This window comes from Pelodiscus sinensis, chromosome 5, assembly GCF_049634645.1.
Source record: "Pelodiscus sinensis isolate JC-2024 chromosome 5, ASM4963464v1, whole genome shotgun sequence".
In the NCBI taxonomy this organism is placed as follows: domain Eukaryota; kingdom Metazoa; phylum Chordata; order Testudines; family Trionychidae; genus Pelodiscus; species Pelodiscus sinensis.
Window position 1 is genome coordinate 28,951,988 of NC_134715.1, and position 19,935 is coordinate 28,971,922.

At 39.0% G+C, this 19,935-nt stretch overlaps 1 protein-coding gene across 1 annotated transcript in view; it reads right to left on the bottom strand.

Annotated features, from left to right (window-relative positions):
* COL25A1 (collagen type XXV alpha 1 chain) overlaps window positions 1-19,935 on the bottom strand; it is a 195,500-nt gene that overhangs the window by 109,032 nt on the left and 66,533 nt on the right. Inside the window, exons 6-8 of the mRNA XM_075929187.1 lie at window positions 15,842-15,901; window positions 13,782-13,889; window positions 10,995-11,030 (exon numbers count right to left, since the gene is read on the bottom strand). Coding sequence (XP_075785302.1) covers window positions 10,995-11,030; window positions 13,782-13,889; window positions 15,842-15,901 — 204 coding nt within the window. The remainder of the gene's footprint in view (window positions 1-10,994; window positions 11,031-13,781; window positions 13,890-15,841; window positions 15,902-19,935) is intronic.

Below are 19,935 nucleotides of genomic sequence, written 5' to 3' on the forward strand. Positions count from 1 at the left end.
AGACAAGGTTGGAAAGGTATGTAAGCACATAAATAAAATGTCAAGGGTAGGGGGAATGGTTTTAATTACTTTATCTTTTTAGGAGTGTAATTAGGAGCACTCCTACCCTACATGGGTAAAAAACCCAGGAACTAGAAAACAGAATGGAAACTTGTACAATGTATTCCCATTTGTTAACTAGGATCCACAGAGTGCTGTATTGCCCATCCGATGGTCTGGAAGGATCTTCAACCCATTCTAGGTTTTGGGACACTCATCTGCAGAGAGCCTCCATTTCCAAACAGCTCCCTCAGCTTTTTCCTTCCATAGCACCATTTCCTCAGGAGCAACATTAGGTCCCTGCTAGTGGTTGCAATGAAACCCTTCTCAGCAGTGCTTAGCAGCTGCACATTCTATTGTGGCTTGGGAAGGCTAACCTGAGCAATCAGGTTTGAAACCTTGTCTGTAATAGCTGCACCAAATAGGGATTTGAGAAATGCTAAAATACGATGAAAATAAAAATGAAGCCCCTGGGAGAGAGGCCAACAAAACCTTTGTAAATCTTCTATTTAAATCAGTATAATATATTAAGATACACAGTAAGTAAATCAGCTACCCAATATGTCAGAAGGATTGCCAGGGATGGGAGATAGACTCTAAAAGACATTCCCAAACCTAACTACTGTAATGTAGGCTCTCAATGAGAGATCAGAGGCTATCGGTCACAAGAACCCTATATTGCTCATGGTGGAACTAAGGGGAACTAAGTGGTTGCTACAGCTGATTGTAAGCACATGTGCAACACATTGCACATGCATCCTTCTCATGACAGTGGAACACAGGATATCTGAGGACAAGGTGACTCAACAAGTTTGTGAGAGCCAGTATGTAAAAGCCCGAAGACTTCCAGGTTGGCTTTCATCACTTCTTTGTGAACTTAATGAGTCTCTGTTCTCTTCAAGGTTTAGAACAGTAAAGATGAACAAATGGGCTGTGTCAGGTGATTTGATACTTGAGTGTTCCCTGGTTAATAAATATCTGGATTAAAATCCTGCTGCTAATGAAGTCAATGGCAAAACTCCTGTATTGGCTTTACTCAGCCAACTCTCCTACTAAAGTTAAAAAAAGAAAAAGAAAAAAACAAACTAGGCCCATAATCCTTATATTGTTCTAATATTTTTGAGCACAATCTGTTAACTATGTGTGCTTTAGAAAGTTGCAGAACAGGAAAAAGTGTTACAGTGAGGAGGAAATATATAAACCTGTCCTTTGAAGATTACAATGTAGTTCAAACGTAAAGTAATTGCAGCTTGCAATGTTTTAGGAAGAGTCACTCAAGGTGTTTTTGTATCCAATTTCAAATTGGCTAGATGTTTAACGTTCAAGGAAATGTAAGAAATATAAACTCTGACCATTTTTATTTGTATGTCTGGTATAGCACAGATGATTTGTTTTACAAGATATCAGATTTCGTGGCTAGCAAACAAATGCCAAATGAGAAAACATAATGAAAAAGTACAGGACATGTGAGCGCTTTTGCTTATTGGGGCATATTCATATTAGATCCTTTTAAAATGTGATGCAATAGAACACCTCTGAACGGCAATACATCATTGAATCAAATAAGTGCTCTACCGTGAGTCTGAAAGACTCTCTTATCTATTTGCATGTTGGTGTCATGCTTGGGGGTTCTAGCCAGACCAGTAAGTGGAAGTGTCACAATGTGCCCTGTTACTACGTGTGACACTGCTATGCAGCTTGGGCTCAGAGCCTTGATACCAGCAGTAGCTAGCTCACAGCACCATGCCTTTCCAACAGCCTGGTTACTTGCAGGGTGAAACCAACAGCCCTTCCAGACCTGAGTCTCCCCCAAACTGTCTCCCAAAACTTAACAAATGCTCTGCTCCTTTAAAGAGACAGTGCACATTTTGTTGTTCCCTGTATGTTGGCCCTACAAAATATCCAACCTCTACCATCCTGAGGGCAAAAAAATATTGAGACAGAAACCTCAACCAGGGGACAGTATAAAATGCTAACCTTATATAAGGGGTGAAATACAAGCTGCATAGTCAATGAAGGTTTTGCCATTGACGTCACTGGAGCCAGGACTTAACCCATTGAGCATCTGATCCTGTTTTGCATGCATAATGGGCATATGAAGAAATTTTGAAAATTTTGTCATTATGGTTCCAGAATAGACTTGCCCCATGCCGAAGATCAATCTACTAGCATTTGATTTAGTGGGTCTAGTAATGTCCTGTTTAATCAAATGCTGAGGGCACCACTACTCCTTGATTCACAAGAAGTAAGGGAAGTCGATGGGAGCATTTGACCTCACACTGTAGAGATGGCACCAACCTAGGCTTTAGGTACCTTGACTCCAGCTACGTTATTGACATAGCTGGAGTTGCATACCTTAAGTTGACCTTCTGGGTCTAGGTTAAACCTGGACGTATAGTATGTATTTACATTCAGCTGCATTTGGCTTTAGAACTGGTGAAGTCATCTGTATAAAATGATAGGTACATAAGAAACAAACTAATTTTCAGATGGGAAACTTCACATATATTCTGATTAGGCAGTGGCCTTAATGCTATTCGTATTCACAGATAAAAAAACAACAGCGATAACAATTAATTAGTTTTCATATAATGCTTTTCTTCAGCAGATCTCTATTAATGGTTGCTATGGCATCCCAGGAAATGTACGTGTCATTCCATTTGATAACAAAAGTATAGAGGAGCTAATTAAAAATTGGAAAATATACTCTTGAAACTAAATTATGGGTCATATCCTCAGCTTATGTAAATTGATATAGCTTCAGGTAAATCCATGGAGAAGTGTGGGTTTTTACCAGCTGAAGATCTTGCTCAGTGATGACATAATTCTACCATTTAATTTGCATTATGACTTCACCATTTCAAGTTTGGTTCCTTTTCTGCGTCAGTTGAGGTTCCCTGATGTTTGCAAAATTTCCCCTTGAATGAAGAGTTGTGTGGCCTCTATTTATGCCACACAATTTTTGAATGAAAGACTCAAAATTTCTAGAACAAAACAATAGTTTCCGAATATAAAGGGTGATGTGCAAAAAAACCTGTTCTCTTAAAACTTGTATTAGAGCATAGTAAATATACCAACAACAATTTTCCACTGTTCCTTCATGATTTCATATATATGGCTCGAAGTTTCTGTCTGGCAGAGAAAGATATTAATTCTTTCTTGGGGTCCCAAGTGGAAAAAGTAAAAATATGTACTACATTTTAAAAAAAGCTTTCAAAATCAGTTAAATGTTAATATATATCATACATCATTAACTGATCTCCCACTGGGTTTATTGGTCCATGAGGCTAACAGCGTGAGTGAATTACTGGCAGATCACATCGGAAGGATATAGGGTGAATTCAGCCTGAAGGAAGGGCAAAAGAAGGGACAGCACTGACCAGAGGAACTGGGGCTGAAAGCCACAGGACAGCAGGTTGGAGGACTGGTAAGTGTGGACTAATGATGAAAGGGGAAGTAAGGAACATTAAAGAATAGGAAAGGGAGACACCAGAAGGATGGGCAGGATGTCAAACACATGTGTATGTGGGGACGATGGGGGTGCATCAACAGGAGGAGGATGTAAGGAGATGTGCTTTTTTCTGCTTTCATGAACTTACTCCTCCATAATAGGTTAAGAAAGAAAGAACAAACGAATGAACACAGGAAGAAAAACAGAATGCAAGTGCACACTGATTTATGTTTCAACTGGTAGCACTGCAAGAACTCAGTGATAAATGGTGCAAAAGCTTGAACAAAAAAGGCTGCCTTCAGTAATGCCACTTCAAGATGGTAAAACCCCAAGATAAAGTCCAGGTACTGCAGAAAGCAGATTAGATAATTCAGTAGTGGTACTTTACCCTCTGAGTAAATACTGAGTAAATACTGAACAAATACTCCAGTCAGATGCTACATGTGCTATGCCATACAAGGTGCAATTTTGGGGATGCGATTAGCACCAAGAACTGATCATCTGTGATCATAAAAACTATTATTACATTTTTCACAAGAAGAGAAGTTTGTCTGCCTGAAAGAATTGCAACATGCTGTCATCCAGGTTTGAGCTTGCTTTTCATCTTCATCATCATCTTCTTTTGGTGGGATAGAAATAATTTTTGCAGTAGGCAGAGATCATCTGACTTAAGTTTGTCATCTGTGCAGCCAGTAGCTTTAATCTTCAACAGCTTACTCATTTTGGAAATCTGTAGAAAATATCAGGTGAATAGAGTCCAACATGTTCATTATTTGCTCACTGGACCTTAAATATTCCACTGGAGACATTGTAGTACACCCATGTGACTACACACTATTTTATATTAATGTAATGGAAATGTACGGCATCTGTAGAGTACGTAATTGTTAAGCATATAACATATTGGACCTACAAGCCATGCAATATATTTGTACATCTGTTGCTCCTGCAAAAACCTTCATTTGCATTTTTATACATGCAAACTGATTTTGTTTTCTCATTTGCTGGCTTACACTCACACTTTGTGTAAAAAATGCATTTTGTAGAGCTCACCTATTGGTCACATCTTTGAAAATGTGGCCTAATACCTCAGAATCTTAAATAGTTATATGGTTTTTCTTTCCAAAATAGAGAGAGAATTATCCATTCTGAAAACCAACTACATTTTGTTAACTCACAGGGTATGTCTAGACTACGTGGCTCCGTCCATGAGGCATAACGGAGTGGTCAACAAAGGCTTCTGTTGTCAACTGCGGAGCATCCAGACTACCGCGCTGTGCCCGCAAACAGCTGATTGGCACAGCGCGGCGGCCATTTTTATGTAAATGAAGCGGCGATTATTTAAATTGCCACTTCATTTTCCTATGTCTAGTAAATTCATCTACATGGCTCCATCGACGGAGCCATGTAGTATAGACATACCCACAGTTACTAGAGATCCTTGAGATATATTTACAGATCCTTGAGATATATTTAAACCATACAAAGGCATACTAAAGTATATTATATTTTCATATAAGATGCCAAATTTAAACATGCAGATATCTGAGGTATAGGAAAATTGAAAAGAATGAAAAACCTATGACTGGCAATCTTACTAGCAGTAACATTAGAAACTCAAACAGCCACGTGGATATGCATTAGAGGAAGGAATAATTGTCTTAGAATTTATATGCTAACATGTTACGGCCAACTTTTAGCTCTAAAAGTTGCAAATTTCAGCCAACTTAATTCTAAAATAACCTCATCCAACATTTATATTGACTACACTGTTAGGATGACACACATATGGGCAATCAAGAAAACAGAAGAGGGAAGGAGAAAGAAAGAAACTGATTAGAATATGTTTACTTTTATTCAGTAGTATATAGACAAAGCTGTGGGCAGCAACAAAGCGGCTGCAGCTCTCCACATGGCCCGGAAGGATTGGGGTGGGAAGAGGTGGGGCCTGGGGCAGAAGGGGGCGGGGCTAGGGCTTGCCTTCCCCAGCTGGCCTTTGACCCGACACCCATGGATTCACTCCTCAGGATTCCACCAAAATTTAAAATACTAGCGTTTTACAATGTCAGCTTTGATATCACTTTGTGAGTTTCATATAGTTTGATCTTTTTCTCCATATAAAAATTAATAGGTTTTGTTTTTCAAGATTTGGTGATGGTTTCTTATGAGAGAGGACTCCGGGATCAAAACCTGCATTTCTGAAAAAAACAACATGTAGGTCATGTCTTCTGGAAGAGGTGTCCAGCAAAAATGGATAAACACAAAGTTGTTGCTCCTAAGACTTAACTGGGGTGGGTTTGCACACCTAGACTTACAAAATGATGGAAACTAATTTAGCTATAACTACTCAAGAGAGAGATCTTGGAGTCATTGTGGATGGATCTCTGAAAACATCCATTCTATATGCAGTTAAAAAAGAAAACAATGTTAGGAATTGTTTAAAAGGAGAATAAGGCAGAGAATAACGTATTGCCTCTGTATAAATCCATAGTACACCCACATCTTGAATACTGTTTACAGATGTGGTAGCCTCATCTAAAAAAAGATATATTGGCATTGGAAAAGATTTAAAAAAGGGAAACAAAAATGATTAGCAGTTTGGAACAGGTCCCATATGGAGAGAGATTAAAAAGACTTGGACTTTTCAGTTTAGAAAAGAGGAAACTAAGAGAGGATACGATAGAGGTCTATAAAATCATGACTAGTTTGGAAAAAGTGAATAAGGAAAAGTTATTTATTTGTTCCTATAACCTAAGAACGAGGGGTCGCCAAATGAAATTAATAGGTTGCAGGTTTAAAACAAACAAAAGGAAGTTTTTCATCATGCAGCGCACAGTCAACCTGTGCCGTGAACTCCTTGCCAAAGGATTTGTGAAGACCAGGATTTCAACAGGATTCAAAAAAGAACTAGATAAACCCATGGAGGTTAGGTGCATCAATGGCTATTAGCCAGGATGAGTAGGAATGGTGTCCCTAGCCTCTGTTTGTCAGAGGCTGGAAATGGATGACAGGAGAGGAATCACATGATGATTATCTGTTCTCTTCACTCCCTTTGGGCCACCTGACATTGGCCACTGTTGGAAGTCAGGACACTGGGCGAGATGGACTTTTGGTCTGACCCATTATGGCTGTTCTTATGGTGATTATTGTACTGTAGTATGCAACATTTTGCATCCTAAAAGCAAAGGTCTGTATTTACCAACAGTACCCTCTGGCTGCTTTGCATTGCTTTAGGGATGCAAAACAGCTGTAAACTTAGCTTACTTGACTGTTAAGTCTGGCATCCAGCTGCTCTGTGTCACCGAAGTGGCACAAAGGAGTTGGCACAAACCACTGAACTTAACACAAAATACTTTAAGAAGGGTTTAAACACCCCAAATACAGACTGTAAAGTATTCATATAAAACAGTATACGAATATTAATATTTCAGTCCCAGGAGTTGAGGTTTCCTGTCGCTAACCGCAAATGAGAACTCATTAGTTTGCAACCAGAAATTCTAACTCCTGGTACAAAATGATCAGCAATTCCATTCCTTGTGCTCAGTTCTGAACAAGAGAATGAAATAATTGGGGACAACTCCTTGGGTATTAAAGATTGCTTACTGATCAGGACACCTGGGTGAATAAAAAATAGGTAGAGAGATGGCTAGTAAGTGGCAGGCCTTAAGTATTGGGGCTGTAAGGGGAAATATCCATACCAAGCATTTAACTTTGCTCATCATGGTGCAAAATAGCCTCACCCCAGCTAATCTAAAATTCAGAGGTGATTTGCTTTAGCCTAACTCCACAACTCAGCCCACCTCTGAATTTTCTCCCACCCTACACATATTCAAAGGGGAATTAGAGTTACTTCAGTCTCCGAAAATGTAGTATTACTTTCTCCATATATACAAAAAAGATAACTAGTTATATCCTGGACCTTTTACTCGTATTTGCTTTATGTTGGCCAGGATGGGTAGGAATGATGTCCCTAGCTTCTGTCAGAATTTGGAAATGGGTAACAGAGGAGGGACCATTTGATGTTTATCTGTTTTATTCATTCCCTCTGAGGCATTTGGCATTGGCCACTGTCTGAAGACAGGTTTCTGGGATAGATGGACCTTTGGTCTGACCCAGTATAGCCATTCTTATGTTACTATAATGTTCTTTTGTGCCTTCTGGTACTGCCATTTAACCTTTATTTGTGTTAGACCCAAGGTGCCACAGGACTACACATTGTTTTTAAAGTTACAAACTCCATCTGAGACTTAAATATTCCTTTATCACTTCCTAACCTTAAAAATTTGTATCCTTGTTCCTTTTCTCTTAAAAACAGGTCTTTTAAGATGCTGCCAGGAAAGTGACCCTCCCACTTTTGATATCCTACCATTTTGGCCCAAATGGAAAAAATACCTTCCCAGTTCAAATGATACAATCAGTCAGGGCCACAGTATCTAGGGGTATGTCTACACTACCACCCTAGTTCGAACTAGGGTGGTAATGTAGGCAACCGGAGTTGCAAATGAAGCCCGGGATTTGAATTTCCTGGGCTTCATTTGCATAAAGCCGGGCGCCGCCATTTTTAAATATCCGCTAGTGCGGACTCCGTGCTGCGCTGCTACACGCGGCACGGACTATGTAGTTTGGACTAGGCTTCCTAGTCCGAACTACCATTACTCCTCATTTCACTGTCATAACACCATTCAAGTCAGTGGGCCCCTCATTTAACTGAAGAAAATTATTCCCAGGAATCAAGCCACATTAAAAATGATTCAAACTTATTGTGTGTGGAAACACGAATCATTTGAAATTTACATATAAGAATTTAATATATCCATTGAGTTGTATGCACTGTGGCAGGGTCAGTCCCACTCCTGGGTCCCAGGCCCCTGTTCTACCCACTATCCCACACTTCAAGTTCCACTTGACTCTTCTCAGTGTTTGGCCTTCTGTCCCTTGGCAAAACAAAGGGTGTTGGGGCCGATGCTCCTGGCTAGTAGGGGCTGAGTAAACGGTCCTCCTCAGCCACTGGCTGATGTTTCTGGACACCTAGGAGGAAGGAAACCTCCAAACACACCCTGTCAGAGCCCCTTACCGCTTTGGCGGTGCTGATGTTCTGCTCAGCTCCTTCCATTCTCCTAATTGTTAGTTCCAGTAAACATCCACTCTCCAAACTCCTTTTCCTCTACCTTCCCACACAGGGAAGGTTTTTAAAGAGGTCCAGAGGCAGCCTGACACCAGCTCACCTGGCCTTTAATTGATTTATAGCTGCCCTGCCTCAGCAGCTCTGGGTTTTTTTTTTCCCCCAGAGCTGCCTGTCTCCCCTTCTCTCAAGCCCTATAACCAGCCCTGTCACAGGTCACATAAATAATGTTTAAAAAGTCACTGTGCTCACTGTAGGCCCTACATATATATATATATATATATATATATATATATATATATATATATATATATATATATATACACACACACACAAATTGTGTCTATATTCTGCGGTCACATTTTAGTTCCAAACTGTCCTTACTTGAATAGGCCTGAATAACGCTCATTAATGGTAAGAGAAGTTATGCAAGAAAACTGAAGGAAAATGTGGGTGAAGATTTTATTTTGAGAACCATTGTGATGAAACCTCTGCCTTAATAACTATGTAAGAAGTAACACAATACAGTGTGTGACTGTTGTGAGAAACCATGCTGTGGGTGAGCACAGGCACACAGTCTGCCAGGACCTGCTGTCATCTCATTATCTCCAAACAGTGATATTCCACTTGGATGCCCGCAAGACGGACTGTTTGTGAGAGGAAAGAGTTAGCAAAGCTGAATAGTTTCATGCTGTGCATGGCACTTGTTGGTCCAGAATTGCAAAGGTTGGAATCTTAGTTTCCCCATTCTAATAATGCTTCTCACCTCTGTGGGAAGATATCAAAGCACTTTGCCAACATTAGGGCTTATGAGGTAGGTGTCCCTATTCCCACTACAAAAGTGCAGAGTCTGATCCTGTAGCATTTATTCACATGAGTAATCCCACTGAACCTAACATTTGGAATAGTTGGCTTCATCTCTGGGTAGGGATGTAAAATCCCGTTTCATTAATTAACCTGCTAATTGTTAATTTTACCGGTTAATCGATTAAACGGGGATGAGCCGCTAGTAGGGAGCTTCTCCAGTTCCCAACAGTTAACCAATTAACTATTAACATTCCAATCTCTGGGCACTACCAGTGGCAAAGATGGTGCAGGCACCTTGCACTGATGCAAATCTCACCCAGGTAGACTTTACCTCTGGTGATCCTGTGCCAAGGTCTGTACTAGAAGACATTTACAGAGCTTGAATGAATCTGGTCCACAGTGCATTAATGAGAGCCTATAAAATGGTATTAATACAAATGTAAACGAAACCCACAGCTATTATGCACATTATAATCAATGGGCAATCAAGAAAACAGAAGAGGGAAGGAGCAAGAAAGAAACTGATTAGAATATTCAGTGGTACTCTTTTTTCTTTAATCATTATCTTAAAATAAACAAGCTACAGGCTTTTCTTTGCCTGCCTGCTCCCAGCAGGGCATTTCACAGCCTAGACATTTCTTAGGTTATCGGCTTCTATGCATATATGACTATTGCCATTCAAAATAACTGGAACTTTTTCAAGGTATAATAACACAATTTCTGCTGAAAACTTCATAAATTCAGACTATAAGCGATCAGATTTGTGTCCAATTCTGGATCCTGCTACCAAGGGCTTCTAGATATTCACAAATCCAAAAGGCCCATGGGCTGTGATTTTATCAGCTCTTATAAGGAAATAGGTTGGATCTGACTAGCACTGTGAGAGGAGACCTCAAAGGACAGAAAAGAGTGAATGGATCACATATTTTGTGCATGCTGGCCAGCAAACACTCTTTCACCTGCTCACTGGTTTAAGTGGGGGTTAGAAGTGATGGTGTTTATTTTATTTCAGATTTAATAGGTTTTATTTTCTTGATGCAGCAGAACAAACCTATTTCCAGATCACTATATTCATAAAAATGCCTCTCCTTGACTATTGAATTAAGGGCCAGATTCTTCCATATATTGGAGAAGAAGCGCACAAGAAGAACATCTTGTGAGTTTCGGTATGCAACATTTCCTCTTTTATTGTTCTTGAAAAGATGCCAGAACTCTTACCACAGAGCCAAGACAGAGTTGGGGTTGTTAAAGAAGTGGGCAAGATACAACAATTAAGCTCTGTACAGAGGGCAGACATGGGACTCCTTGGGAGCAGGGTATAGCTCAGCTGGCTCTTTTCCTCCTGTTGTGCAATCAACTGCCTTGGTTTCTCTCAGAGGAAAGAAGAGTCAGCCTGTTGTGCATAGGAGAGATCTGTCCTTCTATGTCTCATCATAAAGGAGAATCCATACACCTTTCTCACTAAAAAGGGTTAAACAAATTCATAGGACTTTTTGGAGTTACCACCATTGATGAGAACATAAATGTACTCCTTACAACTGTTTAGTAAACTAGAAACAGAAGAAAGGTACTTACCGTCAACCCTTGTTCACCTGGTTTTCCTGGCTCTCCCTTTAAAAATAAATTGGACTTATATCAATAATGTTATTTATATCCATTCCCTACTTAGTAGCATTAAAATGTCTATTAAGTACTGTACACTGAAATACCTACTGTAACACATGACAGCTGCAAGAATATCTAATATCTCTGGACCCGAAATAAACTATAAGAAAAGACTGTCATGTTACATACACCTGAATTATACCTAAATGCTTCAGTGTTTGTTAAAAGTGATGCATTGACTGCCCTTGAAAATGAAGGCATTTTTCCACAGAGAAGGTATAGAGGAATTTAAGTGTAAGGTAGGCTGTCCCACTATGGCTTGAAAGGACCTTAAAGATAAGAAAATCAATCAATCCCCATGCCTACTCATTCTTTGGCCTCTCTGCTGAAACTACAAACAAAGTTTGCCAACTAGTGTAACTGAAGTTAATAGGATCTTGACTGAGTAAAAACTGGATAAGAGATTTGGCCCAGTGTCTGACTGTGGTGCTCATTTTGCTGCACTAGTCCAAAAGAAAGTGAATTTGTTCACCTTCATGACATGCTACATGTCTGAATACTGAAAAACAGTGTTTCCAAATATTCATTCTAATTCCAAACAACTGTTCAGTTCAACCATGTTTGTACTACTCTGTTCACTTTGGAAATCATGTGAACGCACTTTTATTCATACGACTGATTGGGGAATGGCTAGTTATTGTCATGAAAACAAAAGTATTCATAGAAGAAAAGGAATACTTGTGTTCATTCTTCTCTTTATTTAAAAAGTTTCAGTCCAATCACAGAGCAGAAAATAATATGATGTCCCTTAAGTGACCAATTATTCATTTATAGTAAATCAAGTTGTATATAGCCAGACTGAACAGCAGTGAAAAAACACAAAGACTGAATCTTGTTTGTTTGAAATGTCTGGCAAATGGCCACAAATAACACATTTGCAGTGACCACAGTCAGTTTGCAAATGCTTCACACACACAAAAAGAACTAAATCATAATACACATTATATGCAACAAGTAAACTACATCCAGTTGCATATTTCCTGCAGCAAAGTAGTGGGAAGAGAGGGGAGGGAAATAATAGTAATTAGTGTTTTTAGAGAATTTTGATATGGTCATTGGTGCTATTTGTTCCCAAATGTTGTGATCTGCATATGCATGCACTTAAAAGCCTTTAGATATGCACATCCTTTAAAGCTATGTAAATAAACAAATAAACATTATAATCTGTCCTTTGTGGTCTGAAGTCAAACTTATTGCAGGACCATTATGATTCTTGATGACCCCTACTGTATAAAGAAGATGCATTTTTCCCTGCTATGTTAAACACTACTGCTCCCCTTGCTTGAGAAGCAAAAATCAAGCCACATTATCATCAGTCTTGCTTTCTTTTCATCAGTGCCAACCTCAGCCTCTTGTGCGTGATCCAGAGAAAATTACACTGTTGGGGTCAGACAGCTGATTCAGATTTCACTTACACAACTGTAATTCAGGAGTATCTCCACTATGTGAGTGGAGTTTTACTGCTGCAAGGGATATCAGAAAGAAGTCCAAAGTTTTTTTTGACAATGCAGAGATGGTGCATCTCTGCAGAAGTGAGTGGGTGGCTGAGATGAACCTTCAAGAATGGAAAATAGCAGATGTATATGACCTTTCAGTGTTCTTTTAACCAAAGATTTTTCAAGGCAATTCTTGAAAGGCTTTTTGGACTCAGATATCTAAATTCCATGTCTTGTTGGGTTTTCCCAAGAAGTTTTAACAGAACTGAGCTATTATTGTTATGTTATGTTCTATAATTTTATATAGTTAATATAACGTAGGATGAGGCATTCAGAATGAGATCAGAGCATGAGATTGGATGTATTTTCCTTTTGGTTTTTACTTAAAAAGGACTCTGTAGGAAAGGTTTATGTCTTCCTGCCCTGGCCTCACATATGGAACCATGAATTTTCCTTCACAATGTTGATTTTATGTCCCTTTGAACTATGAATATGAAAAAGGGGGGCAGGCTCCTTAAAAAAACCTAAGGACTTTAGTAGGTCACCCAAATATAAAACCATGAGCATTTCCAAGACTCGTTAAAAATAGGGCCAAGTGACTTTTGTATTTATGATTTAATTTAAAAAATGTTGTCAGATCTCCAGCAACAAAATGCCAAAAAAACGAAGACTCTTCCTCCCAAACAAATGATGACTGACTGAGAATAACACCACTGAAATATATGGAACTTTCTGAGGAGCGGTAGGCTGCTCATCTCTGGAGTCTGGATGGCAGAATCAGGCTCTGAGAATAGTGCATAGAATTTATTAATCTATTTCCTCAAACTTCATTTGTTAAAAAAATCACCATCATCATTAGGGAACTAGAAATCAAACATATAATAACCTAGATCCAAATTTAGCTTTAAGAGTTTTAAGTGAGTGGTTGTGTTGAAACATCCTCTTCTTGTTTCCAGGAGGCTACCTAGCATTGTAATAATTAAAATATCAGGAAACAATTCAGAAAGGTCAGGGACCAGGGGGAAATAATTTCCCATGAGAATCATGAGATCTGGGTGCTTTTTCCTAGCCTGGTTATTTACTCACTGTGTGTTGCATTAAGCATATTATATAGCCTTCCTATGGCTCAGTTTCCCCATTGATAAAATGTGAATAATAATATTTCCCACCTCACAAGCGTGTTTGTGAGGCTAAATGTATTCATGCTTGTAAAGAACTCATACACCCTAGTGATGACACTATATCCTCTAGGCTAACTCACCGGTACTCCAGGCATCCCTCGGGGGCCATCCTTGCCAGTGTCTCCTGGAGGACCTCTGGGTCCTGGTGGTCCTGGAGGACCAGGGGGTCCAGCTTGTCCTTGGTCACCCTGAACAGGAGTCAACAAAATCATCATCAGAAGTTTATCTTCAGATGTATAAAGCCTCACAAAAAGACACCAACTGACCTGCAACAAGTTCCTAATGGGCTGAAATAGCTGCTATGAGCAGGATGCTTACTTTGATCCTGGAAGGAGACAGTCTTTAAGCAGCATCTTCATTTCTTATGGCAGAGACTGCACTTAGCCTCAGAAGACTACTGTGCTGCACCTGTATGGTGCAACCAGCCAATATAGTCACAAGTGTGAGGCTCAGCTTCCAAACAATAGCAGGATTTATAGCATATGTTTAGCATAGCCTGGCAAAACTCTCTTCACCCCGTTTTCCAAAGCAAGTAATTGATTTGGAAGAGCAGGAATGATTTTCACTTTGGGATCATCATCATGATCACAGATTCACAGCAAAGACTGAGTGAGTAGGTTTGTCTGAGAGTTGTTCCGTTTTCAAAGTAATTTTGCAAAGCTCAACGATTGAGTACTGATGGAGTTCTAAAAGGATGGTGAAATATAATTGCTTTGCTGAAAAGCTGGGTATAATATTTTATCTGTTTTCAGTAGCTGTTTGATAGTGATAAGCAAGTGTCTACTTTTATGATTTGGATAGATTTATTTTGTAATAGCTGAATTTACCGATTGCCAAAACACATTTCTTTCCTATTAAAAACAGTATTTTTATTCATTTTCCAGAACACAGCTGCCAGCTCCTGTAAGAAGCCTCATTGGCTGAACATTAAATATGAAGCTTTTAGCGAAGCTTTGTGTAATTTTCCACTGCTATTCTACACATATACATTTAATAAAAAATGGTTTATTTCCATGATATTTTTCAAATTAATTACCCACTAAAATAGGCCATTTGACAAAAAAAGTATAGTATAGAGTAATAATCAAATGCAAAGAAGAACCAGAGTCCAGTGAGATTAAGCACTACCTTAATGAGGCGGCGTTTAATGAGCTGCTGATCAGCAGAGAGAAACCCATGATTGATTTTAGGAAACACCATCTGATCAGGCAGGTGAGGTCAAAGGTTGAAGTTCAGAGATGAGAGAGTTGAAGAATAGACATCAGAAGGCCCCAAGAAAGAAATAAATATATATACATTAGATTTATAATAGCTAATATAGTATAAACTGGTGCTTGTGTCTGATAAAATCTGTGCCTTTTCTTTATAAAGGATTTAACATAGAGATTGACTAGATAAAAGATAAAAGCTTTGTTACTTATGGATTAATTAAAGGTAACATAACACAAGATTTCTTCCTAGCAATTCTTTTAGGTATCTCTGAGTTCACCAACATTTTATAATCTTGGGGTATAAAATCAGCATATTTTTATATCCTGGTCCTTTAGCAAAGATTCCATAGACAAAGCACCAATTCAATTTTCAATCAGATTTTCCAACCAGCATACTGTGCCATGAAGAATGGTGCCATTTTAATGATATCTGAAATCCAGGCATACTTAGCTTGCTTAAACCCTTCCTGCTTAATTTATACATTTTTCAAAGTGCATCTGCAAGGGTACAGCTTAAATTACTGGTGCATGACACATAAACAGATAATTGAATCTGTCTATGCTCATTAGGTGCCTGATGTATAGTAATTTGACATTTTCCATACTCCCGTATGTCTTCATAAAACACAATTATAATAAAACTTCATCTAACCACCAAAATGCCCTTCAAGAGTATGGGTGATATGGATGCTAGTATAGATAATAACACACACAGAGCTGGATTCTAATCTCATTCACACTGTATTTCAGGAGTAATTCCATTGGAGGTAAGTGGAATTACAGCATGAAACCTGTGTGGGGTGAAAGCAGAATTAGGCCCTTAGTTAGTAAGATGGGCTAATCAGTATCTCATGGCAAAAATAACTATTCATGGGCACTGTTATGCTGATAGGGAGACCTGACTGAACAGGTACATGTCAGCCACAAACCTTGACGGTGAGGATCTGATTACTGTGCAGAGCAGCAACTGTGGGGAAGCCTGGCAGACCCTAGGGACACAACATAACATGGGACCAAAACAACACGACACAAAACAGCACACAGACAATTTACTAATGGACAAACAGAACAAACACTGTGTTTAGTACGCCCCACTGCCTATCAACAGCTCGACAGCTTTGTCATATGGGAAACAGAACTAGGCGCGAACAGTATATCAGAGATTTGTTTGGTTATATTGCATAAAGAATATAAAGGAATATTAAAGGAAAAAGCCACTCAGCAGTGTCAAATGTTATTATGGATAATTATAAACATTTGACATCTGTTACGCTACAGTTGGCTGAGGTATAAGCCATTTTCAAACAATATATATGTAATAGCACTTATAGAGAGGTACGTGTACAAAGCTCTGCCTCGAGATCACTGAGGAACCTGAAAGACTGAGAGCAGATCCTGATATGACTTTGAATTATTATACCTATAATACTCTGTTTATCATATGACATTCAGTACATAAACTGATACTATTTATAAACAACAATACACATTGAACAATGGTCTACTGCTAGATCAGGAGTAGTCAGATGGCCACGTTCAACATTCTCAATATAGACAGCAGTATCATCACCTCTAGTTCAAAATTCTCCTCTCAGATCCCCCATGGTGATTTCACACATTCTACTCTTCCTGCATGTGCAGAACTCCCATTGTATTGATGAAGGAAGAGGAGAATAGCCGAGTTGGAACCAGCTGAGAGGATAAGAAAGGTGAATTTTGCATCCAATATCCACCTTTCTAACATATCATTGGAGGGTGGGACTTAGACCTGTTAAAGGGAAAAGGCTTCTCTCTCTTCCACAGCTGATCAGTATATTTTTCCTGTAGCACAGTATGTTATCTAAAATATCTCGGGACACTTCTGGCCTGACAGAGGCTTTATGCTGCAGCAGCATTTTTTAAACCATTACAAGTAGCTGAAACCTCTTCTGTCCTCCCTTTCCTTTTTGATCAGAGGGATTTTAGATTTTTCTTTACAAATAAAGTCCAATGGTACATTTAAATCACATCTTAAAATTTGGGTAGTGACTCTCCTCTCACTTTTGTTTTATACTGAGTCACCTCTGCTGACTTCAGTAGAGTTATTCCTTATTACACCAGTGAAGTGAGCAGAGACTCTGATCCTAGAAATGAACTGCAATGACAAAAACCAAACTGTATTGGCCTTGCTATTTCTGCTACGTTTAAGGTGTATAATTTTTGAAAGAATTGCATTGTCCCCCTTTTATGTTTTTTAAACAAGCTAAAAACATCTAAACACACACTGCTACCAAACACAGGAATGATGCATAATTTGGAAAACAGATGTATTTAATTGGTGTTTGTCTTATTATGGAATATGAGTTTTAAAAGTTATTAGATGGTAACATGCCAGAATCTTTACATCTGTGACTCATTAGCCATACTGTGCACATGGTCCATTCCTTTCCTTGACAAAATACAATCCTTAGGTAATGAAAACAGGTACGAACAAAAAACCAACAAAAGAGCTAAAACCTAAACAACAGTGATACACACTAAATCTTGTTTATTTAAAAAAAAGGATTAATTGAAAATATTTTAATGGCTTCATTTCCACTTCGTAGGCTCTACAATTACAACATGATAATACATGATGTTTTTGTTAGCTCTGCATATAACAGGTTTGAAATTTGGCAATTTAAAAATATTAATGGACACTTGGATCAATATTGATTTATTCCCTTCTGAACATGAACCAGACCTGTGGAAGAAAAGGAAAAGGAGATTTTGCTCAGAAAAGGTGCCCTACAGCTCAACTCAAAAGCTCTGAAAGGCTCAAGCTTGTGAATTTTTTGTGCATCCCTCTACAAAATGTTTATATGCACAGACACCACTGGCATACTCAACCCCTCTGAAGCTACCAAAACAAAATAATGAGCAGTTATCAATATTGCAGCTATTTATATGTATTGCAGATATTTGTATGTACAAATATATTAGGGCAAGAGAGAAACCCTCTTTCTAATATTATTTTACAAGTGGATTCTGATTTGCTCTTAGGAAGATGTGCAATAGTAAGGAAAGACATTGCTACATAAAAGCCAGACCATGCACTCAGGGTAACATAGACTACTACTGTATTCCCATATGGGCACAAGGTGCTCCAGAAGGGGTTCGAGAGGAGTCAGGATAATGATTCCCCCCTCCCCCCCCCCCCACACACACATAAAACCTTCTGGAGCTAGGCAGGCATACTTAGATGTTAAGTAGAACATTGTGAAGGTGAAAGGAAACAGGTACATAGGGTCTGCATGCCTGGGAACTTGAAGAGGCATTTTGCCTTCTGGGGTTCAGATGGTGCTGTTGCACAATGAGTCACTCAAAATTAAAGGACACAGAAGATCTATCTTCTGCAAAATGAATTCTCCTCCTTCTGTTCTCCCTCTCTGATACAGTATTTAGATCTGGGGTTTTTTCTAACTGGAGATGTTGCCAGGGATGGATTCAAAGTTGCTCAGTGGTGGATTATTTCATTTATTTTGTCTGAGTTTTAAAACACACATAATAAGAGCACTCATCTCTCACTCTTCATTCCCCTTCCAATAATTAGGGCACCACAATAAGCAACAACTACACTGGACCACTAAGGTTCATCGACAATACAGCCTGAATTCATTCCCATTCCAGAACTCCATTAGCTCACAACATCCAGATATGCACAGTCAGATTCTCATTGATCCCCCTCCACAAACATCTAAGTAGAACCATGAAATTTGGAGCATGGCCACCGGTATGGCAACACATAGGGCCCTGCTTACCAAGCTGGACACTTATCATGACTGTACATTCCTACATGACGCCTCTGGAGGAAACTGATGAATATTAAAATTCCCTGTTACATCCATCATACTGCAGTCTAACTTCTTCAATGGAGGAATTCCCCCAGCAGTCCCAGAACACACTCTGGTGGGAACACAATACACTGTGCTCAGGGTGGCAGTCTTCATAAGGCCACAACTTCTTTCAGGTATTTAAAAGACCTCCATTGTAATTTTACTGCTGTTTTTTAAATGCAATAGCTTTATGAAGTCATTATTACTAGCGTTATATAATGCTGCATATGCTATATGCTGACTGTTGGATTTGCTCTTTATGGTGAATGTGAGAAAGTCCTTATTAGACAGACAAGGTGGGTGAGTTAATATCTTTTATTGGAACAACTTCCGCTGGTGAAAGAGACAAGCTTTTAAGCTCTTCTTCAGGGGACCTGAAGGAAGTTTGAAAGCTTGCCTCTCTCACCAACAGAAGTTGGTCCAATTAAAGATATTACCTCACCCACCTTGTCTTGTTACTATCCTGGGACCTAACACATCTAAAACACTGCCTAGAAAGTCTTCCTTAGGTTTTTCCTTCTGACCTGTCAATAAACCCTTGCTGCACAAGCTTACATGTTCCTGTGAAGACATGGTAAATGAGACAGGAATTACCACCTGCTGCACACTTGCACTTCCTAAGTTACAGCCAGCTGCTGCTATTTCACATCAAATCACACAGGCTTCAGGCCAGAATGATTTTGACACTTTTTATGGCTGACTTCCCTCCCCCATCCGCCACCTTAAGTTCTAATTAATCCCTCAGACCAAGTGCCAGTCCTGCAGCTAATTATTTTACCTGCCCTGGGGAATACAGTGTCCTGTATCTCTCTGTACTGTGCCATGGACTCACAGCGGGAACTCTTTTATACAATCCCTTTCATCACAACTGCTGTTTTCTCCATCACCAGAAGTCTGCTAACTTATACAAGGCTTTGTACTGAATGACAAGGATTGTAGGGTATTTTCACACACAAAGTAATACATCACTAAGCTTTAATGTTAATGTATTATGCCACTGTTAAAAGTTATGTCAACTCAATAAAACCCTGATAGTTAGCAACAAGCATAAACTAATTCTGACTGGAATAGAGTCATTGCAAAAACATTATTTTCTATGATCAGTAGACTTTCATACCAGACTATGATTGACATACTTTGTTTTTAGCATGAGAGGTATTCCAAATAAC